At 39.8% G+C, this 25,318-nt stretch overlaps 1 protein-coding gene across 4 annotated transcripts in view; it reads left to right on the forward strand.

The window, feature by feature from the left end:
• The window catches only part of CHCHD3 (coiled-coil-helix-coiled-coil-helix domain containing 3), a 276,050-nt gene that overhangs the window by 44,531 nt on the left and 206,201 nt on the right, over window positions 1-25,318 (forward strand). For all 4 annotated transcript variants that reach the window (XM_082693989.1, XM_082693987.1, XM_082693988.1 and 1 more), the window contains exon 3: window positions 12,584-12,665. In XM_082693989.1, coding sequence (XP_082550115.1) covers window positions 12,584-12,665 — 82 coding nt within the window. The remainder of the gene's footprint in view (window positions 1-12,583; window positions 12,666-25,318) is intronic.

Genomic DNA, 25,318 nt, shown 5'->3' on the forward strand with positions numbered 1-25,318 from the left:
TGCTGGGTAGCAATAGTGAAAGCTGTTGCCTTTGTGGTGACTTAATATATAAGCTCAAGATTCAGGCTGATACATCTTCTAGTTGGTTAGGTTTGAGCATTTATATAGTGAAAAGCCATTATTTTATTACACATTAGTTTCTTTTTTCTTTTCTTTTTTTTTTTCTAATAGAACACCTAGGGTGTTACAGTGATTAAAAATTTTTGTGTCAAATTATTGTCTGTTTTCAGGGTAGTAAAGGGCATATTACAAAATGTTTGCTGAAAGAAAGCAGCATTGTATTGGGTAAGGGTGAAAACCACTGGTCTCAAAGAAAGCAGCTGTTTTCATTACTACCTTGGACAGCCCTGGGTATTCTAAAAGTTTACATCCTGAAACCTACATAGCACACGGTGTAAGTTATAAAAGTGAAATGTTACTGAAAGAGAAAAGTGTTTTACTGTCTTTCTCTGTATAACACTGATATTGAGGAAATTTGTGGATTGTTAGGAATATATAATCATGATAAATACATAATCACAATAAATGTTTTACTATTATCTTCTGCTCAGCCTAACTTTACTATGGGTGATTTATTTTACTCCTAGAGAAAAAGGTTAAATATATTCTTGGATTTAAAGACAGAACAAGACCTTTGGTATTGAAATCCCCCCCCCTCTTTTTTTTGGAGAGGGAGAGAGAGGAAGAAAGGGAGAGAATCTTAAGTAGGCCCCGTACCCAATGTGGAGCCCAACATGGGGCTCCATCCCACTGCCCTGAGATCATGACCTGAGCCGAAATCAAGAGCTGGAGGCTTAACCGACTGAGCCACCCAGGCATCCCCAAAGTCTTGTGTCTTAAAGATGGTATAATAAGCAGCTGTGACCAGCCGATTCACAGCTTCCACATTTTTCCCTTACTAGAGATGATGACTACATTGAAATTCTGTTTTCTTTACAGTAAGTAGAGATTTGTTACTTTAGATGAAGGACAAAATAGCACGGCTATCGATACATTTTTTCTTCAAAAAAGAGGCTGATCTAATTATCACAGTGTGAATTAAATTTAAAAAAAAAAAAACAAAGCTCAGGATATTGCACTACAGCTTAATGAAAAATATAGTACTGATGTGTATTCTGTTTTCTCACAGTTTTAATATATTTGAAGTACCATAAATAAAATATGAATTAAGCATGGGTGTTAAATCTGAATTGCTTTTTAAAAAACTTCCCAGGAGAGGCCATTGTTCTGAAGTGGTTAGCTCGTGTGTTAAATAGGCCCTTTTGGCACCTTCCACTTGATGGGCTGTAAGTGCAGGCAGTGGAACCCAGAGGTCTGTCTGTGGTCCCTTACTATTTCTACTGGCTAGTAGTGGGTCAGTATCTAAAATAGGACTCTGTAGTTTTCTTCCTTCTCAAAAGGGCCATAATTAGGCCAGACATTTTATTTTCATTCGAGGGAAGAAAAGTCTTGAGATTGGGGTCCGTTGATTTCCCAGAGCTGTGGACAGTTAGGTGGATTAGAGGGTAGATTTTATTTTCAGGCTTTCGAGTCTTTTCTTGGGCTTTGATTACATACAAAGATAATTTAAAGACTCCCTGAGAAAATAATGTTGGTCAGAATTTAAAGAACTAAATATGCCATTATTTTGTTTATTTGTTAATCACTTATTTTATTAGTGATTAAAGGATTTTTGGATAAAATACAATTTTTCTTGCTAAAGAGCACACACTAGTTCATAACAATAGGAAGAGGGAGGATTGATTTATGAGTCTAAGTGTTGGAGTGGTATTTGACTTTATATTTACCAAAGCAAATTATTTAGGGAAGGACATTAGTCTTGGTTAAAGCTTTTTAGCACATGAAGTGGGCTTGTCCACTCTGTCTCACTGTTACAAAATATACTTTAAAAATTGCACTGTGAACTTTGCAACAGGGTGGTAATGAGGGAAGTGGACTGGAATATAATATATAAATTATAGTTGGGCTTCATTCCTGTACCTTAAACTACCGTATCCTAATGAGTAATGTATACGTTGTGTTCTCCACAACTACTCTCCAGAAACAACAACTAGTATTCGTCAGCCTCTTACAGTTTTGTTGTAGATTATTCATTATGGCCGCCCTTAAAACATGCACAGATTGGCACTTTTTGTGAAAATCATCTTTTATTTATAAATTTTCCACCTAGTTCTCGTTTTATTTCTAAATTTGTTGGTGAGGCCTATCACTGCTGCCCTCCATTGCTCTCTTCCCACTGATTCCTGATGCCCACACTATCCGATTTCCATGCACTCCATGGGATAATAAGTAGTTGTTAGCTGTGCTGCTAGATCTTCTCCAGTGCCCAGCGGAGGCTGTAATTCACGGAACCTGGAATTGGCCGTGGAGTCCTTCCACACCAGCACCCCAAGCAGCTACTGCCGGTTGATTGGAATTGGCGCAGGAGATGAAATCTCTATCATTTGTGCACATGGTATCTTGGTTCATTTCTTCCTTTCCATTCCATTTCTTCTTTGCTCCTACTGGTGTTTGTTCTTTCACTCCCCTCCTTCTTCTGATGTATTTTTAAGGCCTAATCCTTATACTTTTTTCCCTTCATGCATTTTTTCTTTTCCAGAATTCACTAAGCTCAGCTCTGTAATAGTCATTCCCAAGTCAGCATTTCCTGCCAAGTCGCAAATCAAATCTGAATTTCAGGTTCAACTATCTAATTGCCTACAATTCCATGTGGTGATTCTACCATTACTTTCAATTGACTATGTCTGGAATGGAACTCATTATCCTTGTTGCCCAAACAGCCTCTCCTTCTTAATTGACCATCATGGGTATTAATTTCTTGGCATCTGGGTGCACCTTTGACTTCTTTCTCCTTCTGTCAGTCATGGAGGATCAGTTTCTCCACGAAAGCTCTTGTATCTTCCACGATGTCTTTACTGCCAGTATCCTAAGCTCAGGTCGGTGTTCATCATCCCATGCCACTGTCTCAAATTTGAGCGACCATCAGGATTGCCTGGAGGGCTTGTTAACACATGGAGTGCTGCCCCTTCCCCCCACGGTATTTGATTTATGGGTCTGGGCTGGGGCTGAAGTTCCTGGTGCTGCAGCACCATGGGAAGGGAGAGAGGTGGGCCTGGGGGGATGAGGCTACACTTTGAGAACCTCTCATTCATTGCCATATGCTTTCCCCATCCTGTTTATCTGCAAACCTGTGGCAGAATAAATTTCCTATAACACCCTGTTTGATTGCATTATTTCTGTATGATTTTTTAAAGATTTTATTTATTTGAGAGAGAGACAAAGAGAAAGTGAGAGACAGAACATGAGTGCAGGGGGAGGGGCAGAGGGAGAAGCAGACTCCCTGCTGTGCGGGGAGCCTGACCTAGGACCCCATCCCTGAGATCATGACCTGAGCTGAAGGCAGATGCTTAACCACCTGAGCCATCCAGGTGCCCTGCATTATTTCCATATTGTAATAGCTGTTCTTGGTGCCCTATTTCTAAACATTTTGTATCCCAGTTTCTGCTTGGTTTCCAGGCCTCCTCATGATTAGGCGTAATTTACGCTTCTATTTTTTTTTTCTTCCTACAAACGTGCTTTTTGGGGGTTCCTTTTCTTTTTTTTTTAAGATTTTATTTATTTATTTGACAGAGATCACAAGTAGGCAGAGTGGCAGGCAGACAGAGAGGAGGAAAGCAGGCTCCCTGCTGAGCAGAGAGCCTGATTCTGGGCTTGATCCCAGAACCCTGGGATCATGACGTGAGCCGAAGGCAGAGGCTTTAAACCACAGAGCCACCCAGGCGCCCCTCTTTTCCATTCCTAATGTAGGTCCTTGCTCATGTCCCACCTCCTTCATGAAGCACTCCATGACTGCAGCAAGCCTTGGTAAACCTCAAGAGCACAATTTTACTAACTCAGGCTACAATCTCTGATGGTTGGGACCATATCATATACCTTCATCTGTTAGAAGGCCTAGCATAGGATTAAGTCAGTGTGCATTTCCTATCTAGTGAATTGATGGATTTCCCTAGTTTGTGTTATTCCTAGGGGTTACTTGATTTGGAAGAAAATAAACAAAAATAAGTTCATATGGTTGGCCATAGAAGAGCTTAAGCATTGAAACCTATGGCTAATACAAAAAATTCATAATGAATACCCATCCATCTCTCCTTTATAAATATTATACTGTCCGTAGTGGTGGTTCCAGATTTTTTAAAATAAAGATCTATTTATTTATTTGAGAGTGAGATAGAAGAGAGAGGGCATGCGAGTTGGGGGTGGTGGGGATTGTGGGGATGGGCAGAGAGAGAGAAAGATTCTCCACTGTGAGTGCAAAGCCTGACATGGGACTTAACTCCACAACCTTGAGATCATGACCTGAACTGAAATCAAGATTGGAGGCTCCGGGCACCTGGGAGGCTAAATGGGTTAAAGCCTCTGCCTTGGGCTGGGGTCGTGATCCCAGGGTCCTGGGATTGAGCCCTGCATGGGGCTCTCTGCTCAGCAGGGAGCCCACTTCCTCCTCTCTCTCTGCCTGCCAATTTGTGATCTCTATGTGTCAAATAAATAAATAAAATCTTAAAAAAAAAAAGAGAGATAGATTGGAGGTTCAACCCCCTGAGCCATCCAGGCACCCTGGTTCCAGATTTTCTGAAAGGAGGGTCCAGGAGCAAACTTGGTGATGGTGGCAGTGGTGTGGGGGTGGGGTGGGCTGGGGGAAGGGGAGCTTATCTTGAATTTCTTTTTTGAGGAGCTGGTATACTTTTTACTTTCATTGTATGTGCTTTTACATTGTATATGTTTGTTCTAAATCTTCCCAACCTCAAAAGTTGATGACTTATTTTATGTAACGACGATGTTTGATTCTACAGATCAAAAAATTAGTACATCCTTTTTGAACATCTGTCATAACCTGCACAATGTTGCTTCTCCCTCTTTTAGTTTTGCATTGTCCGTGAAGCTTAGAGGCTGTTTTTGGTAGTTTGCTGGGTGGGTATCCGATAGTTTCTCCAAATGAGGAGTGTCACTTCAAGCAACTGACCATGTATGTTGCCAGTGATGTACTCTTTTATTCTTTTCCCTTCATTTTAGTGGGCTTTTAGGGGAAGTGGAGGCTTAAGCATGAATTCCGTTCCATGAGGTTCCCATCTAATCCGTGTTTTCAGGGGAAGGGCTCTTGGCTTTTAGAGATTTTCTCGTTTGGGCCTTCAAGTTTACAGATGAACTGTCCATGCATGGCCTAGAGCAATGGTGTGATTTTGAGCAAAATCACAAAAACCAATTGTGGCAAAGCCTAGATTAAAGGGGAACTCCCTTCGTTTCCAGCTCGGTCCTCTTTGCATTTCACGGGTCTTTCCAAGAAATGTTTGAGTATGGCCACGCTCAGGACTACCGAAACGAAATGGAAACAGGTTTGGGTGGTCTTGGTTCTTTCTTTGGGGTTGGAGAATTAACACTGTTTAATTTATAGTTTTATCCCCCGTGAACAAAACACATCCATTTATGAAACACAAAAAATTAAGCTATGCATCAAAAAGCAATATCCAGAGGTAATTATTATTTTTTAATTTAAATTATGGATCTTACTTTCCTTGAGGCTTTGTGAGGTCGTGCAACTATTATTCAGGATATTGAGACATGAAATACCAGATGTACCTGGTTCTCAATACCGGTTTTATGAATTATCTACTTAAAAATGTGGAATCTGTAGCATGTGACTGATGAGCTTCTCTGGTGCTCTTCTGCTTCAGTGGCGTAGTATTGATGTGTGTTTTCCCATAGAATGGAACGTGGAACCGGTCGCCGCGAGTGCTGGTTGCGGAGGAAACAATAAAGTCGACTTTATTTGCATATTGCGCTGTTCAAATTAGAAATTTACAAAGGTATATAAATCCCGATGGAGCAGTAGTAATACAACCAAATAAGCCATTAACTTGATGCTGCTAATGTTTAGGTGGCCACACTCTATACCACTGTGCCTTCTGATTCAATATTTATGGTTATGAATGTGCATTTACGGATTTTCATTCTAACACTGTCATTAACTGTGTCGTATAGGTGGCCTCAATTACTCAGCCAGGTATCTCGACAGACGGCATTTGTTTGAAGGCAGTCTTAAGATACATTATCCTTGGGTGATAATGAATGTAACTGTCAACTGAACATCACACTTAGTATACTCCCCTGTGTTGTGTGTTGTGTGTGTGTGTGTGTTTAAATCAGGTTTATTTGTCTGCCAAGTAAATGGTGCCACAAATAGGTAATGGCAAACCGTTACATGTTTCTTTTTAACCTCAGAGATTTATCCTTGTTATCTTTTGACTCTTTTCCCAGTCAAACCCTGTACCTTTTATAAGATAAGGAGGGGGACAGGATTTATCCTGCAACCCATGCTGTGAGTCATTGAGTTCCAATATACTCTGTGCTGTATTTCATTGATTGCATGGATGCTCCCATTATTCTACTTAAAACAATCAGTGCTCTTTTTGTATTAATGAATTTATTGAAATTATCAGATTAATGGGTATTTCTATGGAGCTGAAAATTTAATTTGGCTGTGTCTCATGGTATAAGCTGGGGCTCAGCTGTCTCAATCCTGGCAGAGCCTCAGTCTTTTTGTAACATCTGCTGCTCGTGTTATGCAGTTACCTACATGTATGTCCCTCTTAGAGCAGATCTTTGTAGTTTCCCTTCAGTGTTTTTAAACTGGCATATGAAAATAATAAGCATTATAAATCTGGAATGACATGTATCAGCAAATGGTAAAACCGGAAAGAGAACTGGAGTAAAGAAAAAGATGCCAGAGGACCTGACATTTTCCTAAGAGGCAAGCCATCATTTTTATTAAGTAACTTTTGGAGATTGTTTAAGAAATACTGTAATTGGGGAGGAAATTACAGTGTAAGGATGTTGCAAGGGAAATGAAGGGAAGGGAAAGTCCTAGTCATGTCCATGTTACAAAGGACATTGATATGTCCCCTGAGATTCAGGGAATCTGTATAAATCTTTTTTTTTTTTTTTTAAAGATTTTATTTATTTATTTGACAGAGAGAGATCACAAGTAGGCAGAGAGGCAGGCAGAGAGAGAGAGGAGGAAGCAGGCTCCCTGCTGAGCAGAGAGCCCGATGCGGGACTCGATCCCAGGACCTTGAGATCATGACCTGAGCCGAAGGCAGCGGCTTAACCCACTGAGCCACCCAGGCGCCCCAGGGAATCTGTATAAATCTTGAATCATAGCTTCAGTTTCAATTTTTTGTTTTTTCATAGATGATGAGGCATTCATGAAGTTCTTCCATCGTTTGGGGTCTGTTCTCCATTCAAGGAACTATCTTGAATATTGTGAATCTCTTTTCTCACTTCTTCCTTCCTTGTCTTGCCCTAGTTTAAGAAGTTTCTGAAAATGCAATTTGGACACAAGTCGTATAACATAGAAGGCCGGTGAAGCAAATGGAATTTATGCTACACTTTCTCTGAGAATTAAGAGCATGGTATTTTATTCCTAGGAATACTAGGCTCTGTAATAAGTAGGAGTTTCTTATTTAATCCTGAACCCTGAGAACTGAATCTGAGAATCAGAATCTCTAAAGGATTTAAGTTCTTAGAAATTTAGAATGTGGCCAAGAGGAGTAAAAGATTTTGCTAGGTAGTAAAGAATTAGTGGGCACCTGTCAAATAAATAAATAAAATCTTAAAAAAAAAAGAATTAGTGTACTAACCAAAACATTGTTTAGAAGGGTGTTTACTAAAAACAAACACAAATTTGTTAGGAATCATGATCTGCTTTTAACCATACAAATATTTATTATATTCAGTAATATTTTAAAGGGGCACCTGGGTGGCTCACTTGGATAAAGTGTTTGCCTTTGGCTCAGGTCATGATCTCAGGGACCTGGGATCGAGTTCCACATCGGGCTCTCTGCTCAGTGGGGAGTCTGCTGCTCCCTCTACCTCTCCCTTTGTGCTCTGTCTTTCTCAAATAAATAAAATCTACAAAAAAGTAATAGTTTTAAAGAAAGGATTTAGGGGGACACCTGGGTGGTTCAGTTGGTTAAGCAGCTGCCTTCGGCTCAGGTCATGATCCCAGGGCCCTGGGTTCAAGTCCTACGTCGGGCTCCTTGCTCACAGGGAGCCTGCTTCTCTCTCTCTGCCTCTGCCTGCCATTCTGCCTGCCTGTGCTCTCTCTCTCTGAGAAATAAATAAAATCTTTAAAAAAAAAAAAGAAAAGAAAAGAAAAGAAAGGATTTAGGGCCAAACTTGCTATAACCATGCAGTTGAAACACTGGGCGTTTTTTTTTTTCACATGTTCTGTGGTCAGTGTTGGGTCATCTACAACTAATTGAGAAAATGCTAGCATCTGTATACGTTAAGATACATTTGCCATTGAGAAAGACAATGAAGTGGTTTTTGAGGAGATTTTTTTTTTTTTTTAAAGTATAGGGTTCAAGTATGTGAAGAAAACACCCTTTTGTCTTAACACATTTTAAAAGCAAAGTGTTGTATGTATGTCAAAGCTGTGGAAACATACTTACTGAGCTTGAAATAGGTTTGCAGATTTCCATGGCAAATCTGATTTATGTGGCTTGAACAGTTCTCTCTTTTACTTTTTTTCATTTCACAAACTTTGCCAATCCCTAAAGATCTGCTTGGAAACTCCCTGTGCTAATAGGCAAGGTTGGCCTTTCCTGAGCTTCTCTTAAAGTAGCCCATCCTGAGACACTGACCTTTTAATTTAATAACAGTTTTATTTGAGAAAATGTTCAGATCCTGGGAGCTGAAACGAATGTTTTCAGAAGGGCCATTTTAAATAGTGGTCTCCACTTGGTATATCTTTTTCCCTTCTGTGCTTTGGACAAGACCCATCAGAAGAAATAATATATTGTTGCTTTCTGTATTCTATTGATTTAAAAACAAATAACATGAAACTTAGATTTGCTCAAAACCCATTACTGTACTGGTTTATTTCCCTGCTTGGGCTTTGATTTGCTATTTTAGATTTTAAACTCTTTATGCTAGGTCATGTTTTACCTTTTGTTATTTTAAATTCTCCCTTGTAGCTAAGGTAATTACTTTTTCAGCTGTGACCTTGGACGTGAGACCCAATATTGTAATTTTTTCCTTTTTCTTTTTTCTTTTCCAGAAATAGCTGGGGTGTTAGAAAGACAGCTGTGCTTTGATCTCTTTACCGACCGAAAGTGATGTCAACCAGTGGGTCCCTTGGGCACGTCTTCCTCAGTGGCCTCCGGACTTTCTGGTCCCTTGCATCCCTTTGTGGTGCTTTCTCGGTCCATACCCCTCTCCCTTGTGGCCTACCTAGGTGACACCTCCAGTGACCTCCAGCCTTTTCTCCCCCTCACCCACAATGGGTGGAGGGGCTCACAGGATAGGCAGGATGGTACAAAGAAAGAGGATAAACCTTAAAGCTACACTTCCCTTCTCTGCAGTCTCTCCAGCGTGGCTTCCTTCCCAGCCTCCCAGCTGGTCGCCATTTGGTAATGGAGTCCTTCCTGTTCCATTTTAGGTTTATCACATCATCCTTAAAAAGCTCTCTGCGGACTTTGGCTTTTCCCGTAGCAGGGAGCTCCTGTATAAACAGCCTAAAATGCACCACGAAGACCTGGAGACTTACTGGCTCACTTCGAAAACCTATCCCATTGCTGCGTCCTCAGACCTTGTACGCTGAGGTTTCCCTGAAGCCTAGTTCTAACTGTTTGAATGAAATGCACTTGAATTGTGACCGAGACCTCGACTGAATTTTGCCTGAGAAAAGTGTTGCCGCGATAATTTGAAAAAGTCCCGGGGTGGGAGGGGGAAAGCTGTGTGATTGTGCATGTCAGCCTTTTTCTCCGTAGATTCTAACTGGTATGGGAAACTCAAGAGTACAGTTTGTGTCGTAGTAGTTGGGTTAATATTTGTTTCAGGTTTTGCTACTAATTAGAGCTACCAGCTGTGAACAGCTTGAAAAAATGTGCGATGTTGTTTTGCTTGTTTATGAGAAGTAGCTGGAAATGTGAAAATTGTCACCTTGTGGAGTACATAGTCTAGAACTTCATAGCCAACTGACCCCCATATAACCCAGTGGGTCCTGGTTTTGGATGAGAAAAATCAAAACTCAGGTAGGTTACCTGATTGATCCAAAGTCTTGCTGATGGAAAAACAAAGACTGTTCAGACTTTTGGCTGAGCTGTTGCCATCTGTAGTGTCTCTGCTGATGTTGGTATTATTTTAAACCTTGAATACTGAAAAAGTCTTTTGAGATTTGCCTGAATGCAGACAAAATTCTCTCTTCTTGTTTTGTTCTTGATTTTCTGTGACCTTTTCAAAGCCAAGACTTGTATCTTTCTCATGTTACAGACTGTGAAGTAGGAGAGAAGCCAAACAGTGGTGTAGTATATAGATCAGAGGGACCCTGGAGAACATCCAGTTGAGAACAAACAGGCTTTTGAGGAAAACTGGACAGAGAGGCTAGTAACTTCCCTCTCAGGTCCTCCAGATTGTTGATGGCCAAGTTTGGATTAGACCTCCAATGGTATTGATTCCTTTCTATGATTCCTTGTCCATTTTATTATTTTTCTGTTTTTTTTTTTTTTTTAAAGATTTTATTTGTTTATTTGACAGAGAGAGATCACAAGCAGACGGAGAGGCAGGCAGAGAGGGAGAGAGAGGGAAGCAGGCTCCCTGCTGAGCAGAGAGCCCGATGTGGGACTCGATCCCAGGACCCTGAGATCATGACCTGAGCCGAAGGCAGCGGCTTAACCCACTGAGCCACCCAGGCGCCCCATTTTTCTGTTTTTATATTATTTCCTTTTTTCTCTTTACAGCTTTTTTGAGATGGATATACATTTTGTTTATCTATTCATCAGTGATGGGCATTTAGGTTGTTTTCATTTTTGGTATATTGCAAATAATGCTACCATAAATATTTTTAATTCTTTTGAGTATATACAGTACCTAAGTGTGGAATTGCTAGATCACATGGCAGCTGTGTTTAGCATTTTGAGGAACTGCCAAAGTGTTCTCTATGGTGGCCACGTCACTTTACATTCCTGTCAGCAATGTATCAAGGTTCCAATTTCTTCACATTCTCACTGACGCTTGTTAACGCTTGTCTTTTTGATGATATTGGGTTTGAACTGGTATATCATCCTAGTTTTGATTTGTGTTTCCCTGATGATGAATGCTGTTGAGCCGTGTTTTGTGTGCTTATCTTTTTTAGAGAAATGCCTGTTTCTGTTCTTTGCCCATTTTTAATTTTGTTGTCTTTTTGTTTGTGTATTCTGGATACAAGTCTTCTGTCAGCTATAGGATTTGCCAGTATTTTCTCCCATTCTGTGGGTTGTCTTTTCACCTTGATGGTGTCCTTTGGTGTTGTTTTTGTTTTCTGATAATCCATACCTAGGAGAACCGGTCCTTATGACCTTTTCCATATCTTCATTGTTATTGCCCAGTGTCAGCTAAATTTTTAAGGTTTTTCATATTCCATTGTAATTCAGTTTTTGTATATGCCCTGAGGCAAGGCAGTTACAACATGGAGATCATCACATAAAGTGTCTGTCTGGTTTTCCACCTAACAGGCTCCACCATTTGAAGTACTTCTTAAGTCCTGTGTGTACTCTTAGATCCTTCCAAGTTTTTCTGGTGCTTTCTTGGTCATGATTTTAGGTAGTGTGTTCCTGGTAAAGCAGAAATAGTCTCTGCTTATTTCTTATGGATGGGTCTTAGCAATATATAAAATTTGTCTATTTTATTTGCTATCATAGCTGTAAGAATCTTAATAAAACATATCATACAACATCTTCCATTTGGAAAGACCAGATGTTTCAAATCAAGTTACCAGGTATTTAGAAAGCTCCAGCTGTCTTAGCACTTTTCTGTGTCTCTCTGCAATTGTTGGCACTTGACGTTGAATGACATATTTTCCAAAAAATATGGCTTTATAATGTTCATAAATCATAAATGCCTTTTTTTATAAGTCGTGGGAAGATGAATATAACTACAAATGATTTACTGTCATAAATGGTTTTTTAAAGTGTTTAATTGTATGGGGCACCTGGGTGGTTCAGTGGGTTCAGTCTCTGACTCTTGATCTTGGCTCAGGTCTTGATCTTAGCATTGTGAGTTCAAGCTCCATATTGGGCTCCACACTGGGCGTGGCCTACTTAAAAAAAAAAATTGAAGTGTTTAATTATCAAATGAGAATGTTTTGGTGTCATTTTCCTCTCTGAAGTCCCTCTCTTAAGCCTCTCCTCCCCTTATACATGATTGTCAGACTTTAATGATACGACATCATTTTAAAGAATTTATACTTAATGGCTCAGTCCCCAGTGGGCACTAAGCACCTCCTTGAGTTTATTATACATTTTGGCAGGTGTGGAAATTTCTAGGTCTCCAGGGAACTTTCGATTAAATTACTCCTGAAGTGCACTAATTGGTCTTTTCTACAGTGTTTAGGTAGTTCCAAGGAGACACTGACCAGATGGGCAGAACTTAATGGGCAGAACTTTGTCCATTAAGATCTAGCCTCAGCTTTATCTTCTGGAGTGTTTTCTTGCTTTTGTTTTTTAAGATAATGCTGATTTTCTCTCCTTCTACTCATTATTGATCCTAGTTTCTGATGAAGAATTGAAGAGAAGAGTGGCTGAGGAGCTGGCATTGGAGCAAGCCAGGAAAGAGTCTGAAAACCAGAAACGGTGAGTTTTGTGGTATGTGAGAGTGATTTTGCTGCCCTCTTGTCATAATAACAAAACATTTTTGGAGAGGAATGATTGTAAAAAGACTCATTATTTGTGTTTGGCTGCACTTCGGGATGTGTTGAGCATGAGAATGTGGCCGTTTTCAGTTTTGGATTGTGCTTGTAAAAGCCCAGTGTTACCCTCTTCCCACACTTGAGTGTGACCACTGTATCTCTTGTGTGGTTCTTAGCTACATGATTGCTGAGAAGTTTCCTACTCAGTGAGAAGTAGTTCTTGGGGATTCTCCAGGCATTTCTTAGGCGAGTTTCTTCCAACAAACGCATTTATGATTGAAAATTGTATGGTCTACAATGGGTGTTAGAGCTTACAATATTGTTGCTAATGATGAATGTCATATTTGACATAGTGTCTATATTAACACTAATTAACTCTAATTAGTAATGTACTCACTTTAAAAAGCTGAAGACGTTGGGGAAATATGTAAAATTGGAAATTTTAAAATCCTCCGTAATTCTGTCCCATTCTTGAACATTTTAGTCTTTTGTACATCTATGCAATTATTGTCATTACTAATACTACTAACAGCTGAAAGAATGTTCACTGAAGTGTTCTTGTTATAGTAGAAAACTGGAAGCAATCCACATGCCCATTAAGGGGACTGGGTGGATGAATCATGGTACAAGCCTGCAGTGGAATACTACACAGTCAAGTAGATCCTTATGTGCTGATTCAGAAGGATGTGGAAAGGCCATAAATTGGAGAAAAGCAATGTTCAAAACAGCATGATAATATTTTCTTTTAGTAAAAAATACTACTTTTAAAGATTTAAAGTATATCCTTATTCATAAAAGTATGTGAATACATTTTAATCCAAGATAGAGTCAAGTGCTTCCCATCTGTGCTATTTCTGAAATTTGCATTTAGCACAGATTTTATTATATAATCATGTGAATGTCTTTCTGCTGTGAATACTAGGCACATGCCTACCACGTGTAGATGCCGAGTATGTATTTGTTTTTATTTTGGGCTGCTTAACTATTTTGTTTGTGAGAGCTAAATGGAGTCTAGTCCTCACTGACCACAGGACCTTCAACGTATAATATAACCTGGGCCTTCAAGATTTTATTTCTAAACTGGGGGATTTGAAAATGTTCTCTAATATTTCTTTCCCTTTGACAGAGTGCTAAGCTATCTCTAATTTGCTTGAAATGTCTGGAAAAGGATATAAGTATTAGATTAAGACCACCATTTTGTCAGGAAATAGGGAAGGCTCATGGCTTAGGGTTTTAAAAAATCAAGATGTAATTAGTACTGATAAAAGGTTGTGTGTGTATTTCAATAGTTTCTTATGCAGCACTTTATAATTATTTAATTGGGTTAGGTTGATGGAGTATATAATTAGAGAGTGAAATTTAAATATTCAAAAAATTTCAGACCATTTTCATTAAGAACTAAAGAAAATCGATATGCTATGGTAGAATTTCTTGTCTTTGAAATTTTATTATTTTTAATTGAATTTTATTTTAATAAGGCTTTTTTGATTAGACTCTCATATTTACTTTGCTTATTGTACTTCACATAGGATTTTTGTGTTCCTTCCTCCCCATACAGTACAGGTTTTTGGTTATAGTAACGCCTTACTGCAGTGTTTGGTTTTTGTTTTATGGGTTTTTTCCCCCCCTTTGTTATTCAACTCCCACTTGATCTGCTGTGGTCTGTGGAAGGGTAAAGGGCACATGAGTTGAATAAAAGGTGCCAGTGAGATCCAATTTCATATCTCATGTGGACTGGGGTTGGCAGCCTCTCTGCAAACTGGACAAATGACTATTGATAAGGAATTTATTTTCTGTCACCTTTAAGGAGAACAGAGGGTAGTACAACCTTTTTATTATTTTTTCTTATATAAAAAATTTTTGTTTGAAGGCTTCTTCATGAAAACTTCCAGCTGTCAAATCTTGGCAAAAAGTATGTGTCTATATGATAGTTCTTAGTAGAATCAATAGTTTTTTTTTCTTCTTCTCTTTCTACTGGAGAAGAAAATTTAGAAAAAGCATTTAAAAAAAACTCTTGGGCGTCTGGGTGGCTCAGTGGGTTAAAGCTTCTGCTTTCAGTTCAGGTCATGATCTTAGGATCCTGGAATCAAGGCCTGCATTGGGCTCTCTGCTCTTTGGGGAGCCTGCTCCCCCTCTTCCCGACCCCCCTCCTGCCTGCCTCTCTGCCTACTTGTGATCTCTGTCAAATTAAAAAAAAAAAAATCTTAAATTATTTTTTGAGAGAGAGCACGCAGGGGCGGGGAGGGGGCGGTGAACAGAGGGAGAGGGAGTGAGAGAATCTTGAGGGAGCGAGAGATCATGTGGGACTTGATCTCACCACCCTGATGTTATGACATGAGCCGTAATCAAGAGTCAGATGCTTAACTGACTGAGCTACCCAGGAGCTCCACATGAAGAAAGTTTCATGTGTAGTCTTTTCTTTTTATTTATTTATTAAAAAGATTTTACTTATTTATACGAGAGAGAGAAGATGAGAGAGCACAAATGGGGAAGGGGCAGAGGGAGAAGCAGGCTGCCTGCTGAGCAGGGAGCCCGATGCAGTACTCCATCTCAGGACCCTGGGATGAGGACCTGAGCCAAAGGCAGATGCTTAATCGACTGAGCCACCCAGGCTCCCCTATGTAGAGCCTTTTAAAAGCAAGTTTTTGGAGTCAAGAAGCATTTGATACATTATTATATCTGTAGCCTTAGTTGAATAAAGCTTTGTATGCCATTTTAGAGAATGGTTCCTTAGGCCATTGTTCTGTTACTTGTATACATGCTGATTACTAGTCTTACCTTGCTCTCAGGTGCCCACATAATGGTAGGTGAGTTCTCAAGCATTTAAGATTGACACATAGACACACATATATGTAAGGAGCCAAATTTGTGCAAAAAGGACTTTGGAAATCATATATTTTTTTTCTTATAGAATATTTATTATCATTGTATAAAGCACACTGAAAAACAGAGAAGAGTACAATGAATCCACAGGACCCATCATACTGTGTTAAACAATTTCGGTGTCATCTGTACCCCATTCACTCTGCCTATGTAGGGAATGGTAAGGGAACAGTAACATTTTTGGTAAGGGAACAGTAACATTTTTACTAAGCTGGTGAACTCTCTGGCAGAGAAATCTAAAATGTCTTCTATCAGGCTAGCTTAAAGAAGGACCTTTGTTTCAGTTGGGTTTTTGGTTGAAAGACTGAAACTTAACTCTGGCTAACTTAGGAAGCAAGAACATTTTGAGAAGCATATAGGGTAGCTCAAAAGAATCAAAAGGAAGACGAGAGACCCACTAGCTAGTGAAGAACTGGGTACTGCTGAAATTGTACACGGTGGGGAAGAAGTAATTCCATAAAAGGAAATCAGGATGAAGGTTTTACAACAAAGGGGAAAGGATGGTGGGTGGCTAAATTTCATTGAATTGAAGATACTATTGATTTTAGGAAGCATTTGGTATACCACTAAGAAAAAAATTGCTGCAAATTATAGCAATAATGGCTTATCTCTTAGAAATCTTATTGAAAGACCTCATTAGGATTTCATTTGAATTTTTAAAAACCTATCACTTGTGTATCCATGAAAAAGGAAAATGTAAGCAAAATAAATAGGTTAAGGCAGTGTTCTGGGTCTCAGGGGGGATGCTTCGGACCCCAGGGGTCATGAGACCATGTCTGCAGACATTTTTGGCTGTCACAACTTGCTCGGTGTCACTGGCATCTAGCAGATCCAGGCTAGGAGTGCTGCTGAACGGCCTATAATGTGTAAGGTAACCACGTCCCCACCCCAGACAAAGAATTTTCTGGCTCACTATGTCACTAGTGCTGCTAGTGGGAAACCCAGCGTTGCTCACTTTGGGTCAGCTTCTTCTGGATGACTCTTGGACTCAGAGTTTGATGTTCTTGTTCTGTGCCATTGAAAACCTTGGCACCACAGCTTTCTATAAAAGATGGTTCCGCTGTCATTCCTGCGATTTTTCCAGGCTGTCAACACCAGTTGTGCAAATTTTGATGTCGCTCACTGGCTGCGGCAACTGTGCAGGACTGCCGAGTGGCAGACAGCAGTAGTGAGATGCTTTCAGGCGGGGAAAACATGCAAGACGGTGGTCCTGGATCCATATCCTGCCGTTAGAGCCCACACACCCCCAATGTGCGGGTGTGCCAGCTCGGAAGGGACTTCCCGCGTGTCTCTCTCATGTTCCACCTGGTGCGGAAGGCCTTTGACAGTGCCTGGCAATGCCGCACGTATTTAGATTGCGTCTAGGAATCGTTCAGACAGAAGATATTTCAGTAGGCCATTGAAAATGTACCTGAACTCCTTTCCTTTAACTCTCCACTCAGTCTCACATGCAGATGTAGCCTCGTTAAAAGTTGTTTTATGTGGTCCCTGGTTGGCTCAGTGGGTTAAGCCTCTGCCTTTGGCTCAGGTCATGATCTCAGGGTCCTGGGATCGAGCCCCGCATCAGGCTCTCTGCTCAGACGGGAGCCTGTTTCCCCCCTCTCTCTGCCTGCCTCTCTGCCTACTTGTGATCTCTGTCAAATAAATAAATAAAAATCTTTAAAAAAAATAAAAGTTGCTTTATTAGGAGAAGGGCTCTTCTAAGATCAGTGACCATGCAGCTGGTTGTAAGCTCTATGATTATATAGTATACCCTTTCTTTGTTTTCTTCGCTTGCTCTGCTTCTTTCTTTCTTTCTTTCTTTCTTCTTCCATATCTAAGAAAACATTTACACATGGAATCTCAATTCAGGTTACTTTAGATCTGATTCTGTCTTATGAAAATCTGCAGTGATTTGCTTAGTTGACAAACTGATACCCCCCAAATCACTGACGTAATATTACTACACACGCTAAAATTGATGGGTCTAATTTGGAATCCTAGTTTTGCTTACCACAACATCTCATGGATGGAATAGTTCTTTGGTGTATTGGGAGTCAAGAGTAAATTAAATGCCCCTGTCAGCAGTCTGTTTTTGCTGTTATTCTGTGTTGCCTATTTTGGATTACAGCTGACCACACTGTGTTGGAACGGTAGCAGGTCAGTATGGCAGGGACACAGTATGCTACAGTTTGAGTATAGACTTTGAAAATGTGGTCTTCTGCACCCTACCTCAAGAGTCAATCTCTGACAGCAAGAAAAATGTGACTACTTCTGACCTCTGGCCGTTGGCATTTGAATTTCACCCCTTTACCTATAAAGGCGAGTGAAAGTGTTTCAGTTTTAATAACCTTTCTTCAAGACACCAAGAAGAAAGGGAATAGCTCTGTGATGTTGTAACTAACTACATCAACCAAGATGACTTGCTTGCTGTTTTTCGATGAACATCAGTTGAAATTTTACCCCATTTTTAATGACTTGGAAAATTACCTTAAATTTGTGAGATTTGTGAGACTTAAAATAATTATTTTGGTTTAATAAATTAGTCATAAATTTTGTCAGTATCTGGATAAGTTAGAGTATAACACAGTTCATTGATTTTTACAATTTATAGCATCGGGTAAGGGCTTATGTCATCAAATAAGGGCTTAAAGCTTATTTGTGCCTATACTTTCTTACAGTAAAAGTGAGATTCACACTGATGGTATCTTCTGTTTCAACTCATAATTCATTTCAGTTTTATTATTAGTTGTTTTCTGCCTTTGGAAGAAAAGGCTGGGAAAGGAAGGAGTAAAGAATCCACTGGAGAAAAACAGGGAATTAGTGGCTTCGTGTCACACTGAAAATATGTAAGTCTGAAGCCCTTTACCTGGTGTGGTGCCTTGCACATAGTGAGCACTCACAAACATTTGCTCAGCTGAATCAGTGGAGCTGGAAAATCCTGAGAATCTTCTAGCAAGAACGGTCTGTTTTATAAGATATACATGTATATGCTATATTTTGTTAAAAATAAAAACAGATTGTACCTTTAAAAAGACATTAACTAGAGACTATAGATACTTACAAACCTTTGCTTTAAATTAGTGTAGTGTTGAATATCACTTTCCAGTTGTAAACACAGATCACACATCTATGAAATTGCATATCTTCAACCTGCGTGTAATCTCTAGGTGCATAACAATTTAAAAAATCAACAGTTTTCAGGGAACAAGTGCTGTTTATAACTGATATTTATCAATGGTGTATTATAAAAGTGTAGTTTTAAAGTGACTTTTTTTTTAAAGGTTTTATTTATTTATTTGGCAGAGACACAGAGAGAGAGGGAACCAAGCAGGGGGAGTGGGAGAAGGAGAAGCAGGCTCCCCGCTCAGCAGGGAGCCTGATGTGGGGCTTGATCCCAGGACCCTGGAGATCATGACCTGAGCTGAAGGCAGATACTTAGGTGCCCCTAAAGTGACTTTTAAAAGATCAGTTGATCAATATTTTCTCAAGGCACTCAACTGTCACAGGCAAATGAATCTCACTTCTGACTGAGAAATATTTGCAAATAAGGTGATGAAAGAAATTTGAGTCATCACTTTTCATCTGATGTCCAGATGTGACATGTACCACTCTGCTGTGATGTGGGCATATGTCCCCATGTCTGGCTCCAGGAAGGATAGCGGATGGCTTGTTGGCATTGTCTGCAAATTATTCCTTTATCTGCACTCACATTTAAGAGCTCCTTCTGTAGTATAAAAATCCCTATGTAATAGAATTGTTTTCTTATTGAAGCCTTTTCTAAAATGCATACTGCATTGCTGTTATTTTATACCTATCCCTTTTCTATTACATTTGCTGGAAAGTAGATAAAGAACGAACCTGTTCTCCGTGCAGGAGGAAGACCGCGTCTTAGCCACCTGTTACTTTTTCCCTGGAAGATGATTAGAAGTGCTGTGTATGTACTGGGTATGGGAATCTTTCGCCATCTGCCACTCTCATCTTTTTCTCTTCAAATGGCACTTTTCAATTTTTAATCGAGATGACTGCTTTCTATATCCAGTCGTTATAGGACACTGGATTATCCAGTCTGTTTTAGTTACCTCTCTTCTTTTTCCAAAGCCAATTTTCTTTCTTATAGATGTCGTGTTGTTGTAGGATCCTACCCCGAATTCTGTTTAAGAGGCCATTTCTCCATGGTGGGAATATTAAACCTGGAAAAGCAGAATCAGTCAAGCATGCCGTGGAGATCTGTAACTTTTTTATTGATTCTAATAGCTGCAGTGATGTTCAACTGCTTCTTGTTCACAGTTCTTTTGACAGTAATTACAGCGTTTTCTCTCATGAAGCCTAGAGTTTGAAGTAATTTGTGCTAAAGTTGGTTTCTACATGGGAAGTTTCTAGAATTGGTTTCTGAGTGTTCTGTGGTTCTAGTAGTTTCTGTTGAAGTTTCTGCGTTACCAGTACGTACAGTCTGCTTTACCAATACGTGCAGAAGAGAGGAGCTTGTAATAAGCTCTCTAAACCATTTATCATTCCTCCCATAACACTGACAATGGCGTTCGTAGTTTATCACCCCCTTATAGGAACAGATGACTGAAATAGACATATGTGAAGTTTCTCAGTCAGCAGCAGAACGGGACGTGAACTGGACCGCCCCTTAGCCCTACCCCATCTATTGCTGAGGTGATAGAATCATACTGTCTCACATCATCTTGTAAAACATTTATTCAGAGGAAGCCCGTGTATTCAAAGGGACTCCAGAAGAAAGCTGACTCAAGTGCCATCTGGTTAGGGCTAGGATTAGGAATGTAGAGCTCTGTCAGCCTTTTCCCTACTCCTTTCCCTTCCGAGAGAACCGGGGAATCACCTTCATAGGCCCTAATGCTATTAGGACTTCGTGTGAGAAACCTGTGGTCAGGATAATTTTCTCTCAAATTTGGACGCTTGGTGTGTGAGGAGGATACTTGTCCACACAGCATTTGTTGGATGGCTGCAGTTTTGATTCTGTTTTAGAAGGTGAGTGGGCAGTGGCCGGATGTCCATTTCCTGGAGTCCAGAAGTCCGTATTTATGATGGTGGTCCACGTAGGCTGGGCTTTACCCTGGCTCAGCCCTCAGTCCTCACCCTTCTGGAAGCCATCTGCTGATCCTGCTGGTAACGAATGCTGTGTTAGGAAGAGTGTGTAGAAGAATCTGAGATCCTTCTATGGCAGTTCACTTTGGAAACAGTGGAAAAATATATGGAGAGGGCCCCCTCTTTCCTATCCTGACCTTAACAGCTTTGCCAGTAGAGCCGTGAGTTGACGAGCGATGTGGGCAACATAGATGTAAATCAGATGTAAATTTTTTTTCAGCGTTATAATATTTCCAAACGTTGGCACATTTTGATGTTTAAGTAATAACCCCTCCCCATTCCCTTCCAAGCTGGAGAAAACTGTTAAGAAGCAAGTACCTCATGTTAAGTTTCTGTTAAATATTTTGTTGAGAAAATCCATATTCTTTTGCATCCCACTCATCCAGAAGCGGATAGGGTTTGTCTTTAGAAACTTTGTTCACAGTTTATAGACGCCAGCCACATAGAATATGCGCACTGGGATCACATATTATCTATTGTGAAGACCATTTCCGAGTATAGCACCTATTTGCTCAACTAAAATGAGAAAATTAAAAAAATCTTAGGTGATGTTGCCTTGTATTTGTTATGTGTTCGGCACTATTCTGAGCACTCTATGTATTTTGAGTCATTCATCCTCCCTGCCTCTGTTAAACCAGAAAACTGAGAGGTTAAGGGACTTGCCCAAGCTTGTATCTAGTAAGTGATGAGTAGGGATTTGAACCCATGCTTATGGAGTTCGTGCACTTCTGCATCCTATAGTACTACCTTTCTGTGTGGACAGGGAGTCCTTCCTGTAAAGTTTTTCATTTATCACTGTGGGAATGAATAGCAAGCATTTACTTGGATTTTCATGTCTAAAACGTAGTAAATAAAACATAACTTGAAAATGACTTCTGCCGTGTGCTCCTGTTTAGTAGATCTGGGCACCTGCTCAGAATGATTACCACTTACCTCCTTTATTTTAGGACCAAAATCTTTGGAGAATTTGTGTTTAAAGTTAATATTCTTTATTTATGTAGGCTATAAGTTAATATGAAATGCTTGTTTGTGTACATATTTTAAGTGATGGTGGCAGTTTGAATTTCCTGTTAGCTTATGATATTTCTCATAATTGCTCAGTGTGGTGGCAAGTCGTGTGGAAGCCAATGGTACTCTGCCACCTGAACTTGAGAGGTGTCAGCTTATAGTCACTGAGGCACTTGTGTGCTCAGCAGTGTTCTGAGCATTGCACGAAGGACTAAAGAGGGGCACCTGGGTGGCTCAGTGAGTTAAGCCTCTGCCTTCGGCTCAGGTCATGATCTCAGGGTCCTGGGATCGAGCCCCGCATTGGGCTCTCTGCTTGGAGGGGAGCCGGCTTCCCCCTCTCTCTCTACCTGCCTCTCTGCCTACTTGTGCTCTCTCTTAAAAAAAAAGAAAAAAAAAAAAGGACTAAAGAGGCACAGGCTTTACTTTAATAGATGACTGTGGAATGGAAATCATTTTGCATTTCTCCTTTTGTATTCATCCGTAGGGTTTTTTTTTTTTTTCAAGATTTTTATTTATTTATTTGAGAGAGAAACAGTGAGAGAGAGCATGAGAAGCGAGAAGGTCAGAGGGAGAAGAAGACTCCCCATGGAGCTGGGAGCCTGATGCGGGACTCGATCCCGGGACTCCCGGACCGTGACCTGAGCTGAAGGCAGTTGCTTAACCGACTGAGCCACCCAGGCACCCAGGTGTTTTGTTTTTTAAAGACTTGGGGCAACTCTTTTATTTTGTATTGGTTGTGTCACTTCATGTATTGGGTTTTTGGTTTGTAGTATTTGTTATTATTCATCTGTGTTTTTTGTAATGACCAAAGTAATTTCATTGTAAAAATGAATTTTTTTTACATTCATTGCATAATTTTTTTACATTCTTTGTAAAAATGAATACAATGAAAAATCATTGTAAACATTTAGTTTACAAACTTCTCCAGTTTTAAATCAGTTAGAAAATGAGCTGTTAGGATGATGGGCCTTTGGAACTAGAATATAGAATTCCTCCATTGAATAACGAGCAGTGTAATGTATGGAACAATTTATTATATACTGTTTACTTACAGCTGCTTCCTCACACATCCACTATGTAGCCCCTGCATGCTTAAACCATTTCAAATGGATTTTTTTTTTTTTAAGGTTATCCCATTAAGATGGTTGTAGTGTGATTTTTTGACATAAAATATTAAGTATAAAAATAGTTTATTAACCATTAATGTTTCAATTAATGATTTCAATTTGAGTTCCTTCACAACTTCTTTGAATTGATTGCTTAAATTCCTTATTTCCTGGTGCCATGTTGTGAGTGCTGATTAGATTAAAAGAGAAATCCTGTAAAAACTCATAAATTACAATTTTGCTACAATTACAGTAGGATGATAGATCAAAACCAAACGAAATCAAAACAAGACCAAAAAAAGGCTACTGAAACCACTAATTTAATATGGAAAATGTCAATTAATTTAAAAACCATTACCCCTACTCTGGTTTCTCTTCAAATGATATAATTCTTTGCCTTTTAAAAACCATTATCCGACAGAGTTTCTGTAATTTTCATGATTGCTATAGAACCTGGTACGTTTGACTTAGAAAGTCATTCCTCAAACTACTGAAAGCATGGATGTTTATTAGTTTAAAAAAATTACGAAAGAAATATGTGTTGAAGAAAGTCCGATATTACAGAAGCATAAAAACTTAGTCCTCTTTCCCTCTCCCCTCCTGCCTCCGCTCTCCCCCCTGTAATACTGTTCATGCTTTCATACCCAATGGGAAATGTATTTTTTTTTAAATATTTTTATTTACTTATTTGACAGAGAGATCACAAGTAGGCAGAGAGGCAGGCAGAGAGAGAGGAGGAAGCAGGCTCCCTGCTGAGCAGAGAGGCCTGATGCTGGGCTCAATCTGAGGACCCTGAGATCATGACCTGAGCCAAAGGCAGAAGCTTTAACCCACTGAGCCACCCATGTGCCCCGGAAATGTATTCTTAATCATGCTTGTTTGTGGTTTGTGTTATAAGCAAAATGAGATGGAAGTAATAATGTCGCATAACTTGCTTTCCCTCCCTCCAGTCTTATATTGTGGTCCTCTTCTCATGTACAGTGTATACGAGCCTTACAGACTTCAGATCTGATCATATACACCATATAAGACAACTTCACCTAGAAAGAGTAATACTAACAGTAATAATAGATAATAATAAGTAATAATTACCACGCAGTGGTAATAGCTAACAGTTTTGAATGCTGCTTTTGTCCCAAGCGCTGGTGCAAATCTTTTGTACATACTGGTCATGTAACCCCCCTGCAGCGGAGTGGTGGAGGTGCTGCTGGCACATTCCCATCGCAGGGGCGGCGTCCAAAACATGCAGAGCTGCACTCGCCAGTCTTATGTTCAGAAAACAGGTTGGGATATGAACATAAACAATCGAATATGAAGTCATACTCCTCGCCACTCTACTTGACTGTGTCTCAGAGGCTGTCTTATTTTCTGGCCCAACAGTGATGTTGCCTATTATATATTAGTCTGAATGTTCTCTCTGAGGCCCTTTTGATGTGATTTGCTGAAATTTTATGTGTTTTTCAGATTTCAGTACATTCTGTTTTGCCTTGATCACGGAGCTCAATAAATAAGGAATTTAGTTTTGAAAAGAATTCACAAAGTGAAGGGATTTTTTTTTTGTATTTTTGTTTTTTGAATTCACATGACTGTATTTTGAAATGAAACTGTCAAAATATAGTCAAATAGTACATGAGAATTAATATTTCAGTAAATTCTGCTGTAAAATGTTGGGAATTGTGTATTTCTTTATGAATCTACCTGTCAACTATACAATTCAGTTTTTATAGCCTTAAAGATAAAAGAGCCCAAGCTATTGTCCAAGTGAATTTCTGTAACTTCCTATTTGTGCAGCCGCAAATAAGTTTGACACAGAAAGCACTTTCCTGAAACTACTGAAAACTTGTGTGTTAGCCTGAGAAAAACTGAGGGTAATAATCAGAATTTTGATTACTGATTATTCTTGCTCCATTCTTCTTGCCTTTATGTCTCTCCTTTCCCCCTTATAATTAATCAGCCCTGTTTCTGCTTTTAGTATATGTGCTGCCAAAGCCAGCACATCCCTGTCTCTGCTTTTAAAATGGACTGCAAATCCATTTACCTCTCACCATTTCGGTCCCTACTTTGTCCAGGCTGGTGGCTCTCAGCGGGGGGGGGGGGGGTATCCCCCCTCCCTCCATCTCCCCATGGGGCATTGGGCCATGGCTGAGACCTTGACAGTTGTCCCAACTTGGAGGGTGCTCCTGGCATCTAGTGAGTGGGTGGTGGCCAGGGATGCTGCTAGGATGCACAGAACACCCACAAGAAAGAGTTGTTCAGTCCAAATTCTGTCTGTGCTAAGGTTTTGATACCCTGGTCTGAGCCATTATCATTTCTCAGTTGCAGTTATTACAAAGTCTATTCCAGGGAAGCACCCTGGTCCCCAGATTCTACTCTTCACAAAGCAGTATTAGTGTGCTTTAAACATTTATCTATTGATTGATCGATTTATCTCTCTATTTAGTTATTTATTTATTTCTCAAAACAGATTATTTATTTATTTATTTATTTGGCAGAAAGAGAGAGAGGC

Source organism: Mustela nivalis (genome assembly GCF_964662115.1).
Source record: "Mustela nivalis genome assembly, chromosome: 12".
NCBI classification, from domain to species: domain Eukaryota; kingdom Metazoa; phylum Chordata; class Mammalia; order Carnivora; family Mustelidae; genus Mustela; species Mustela nivalis.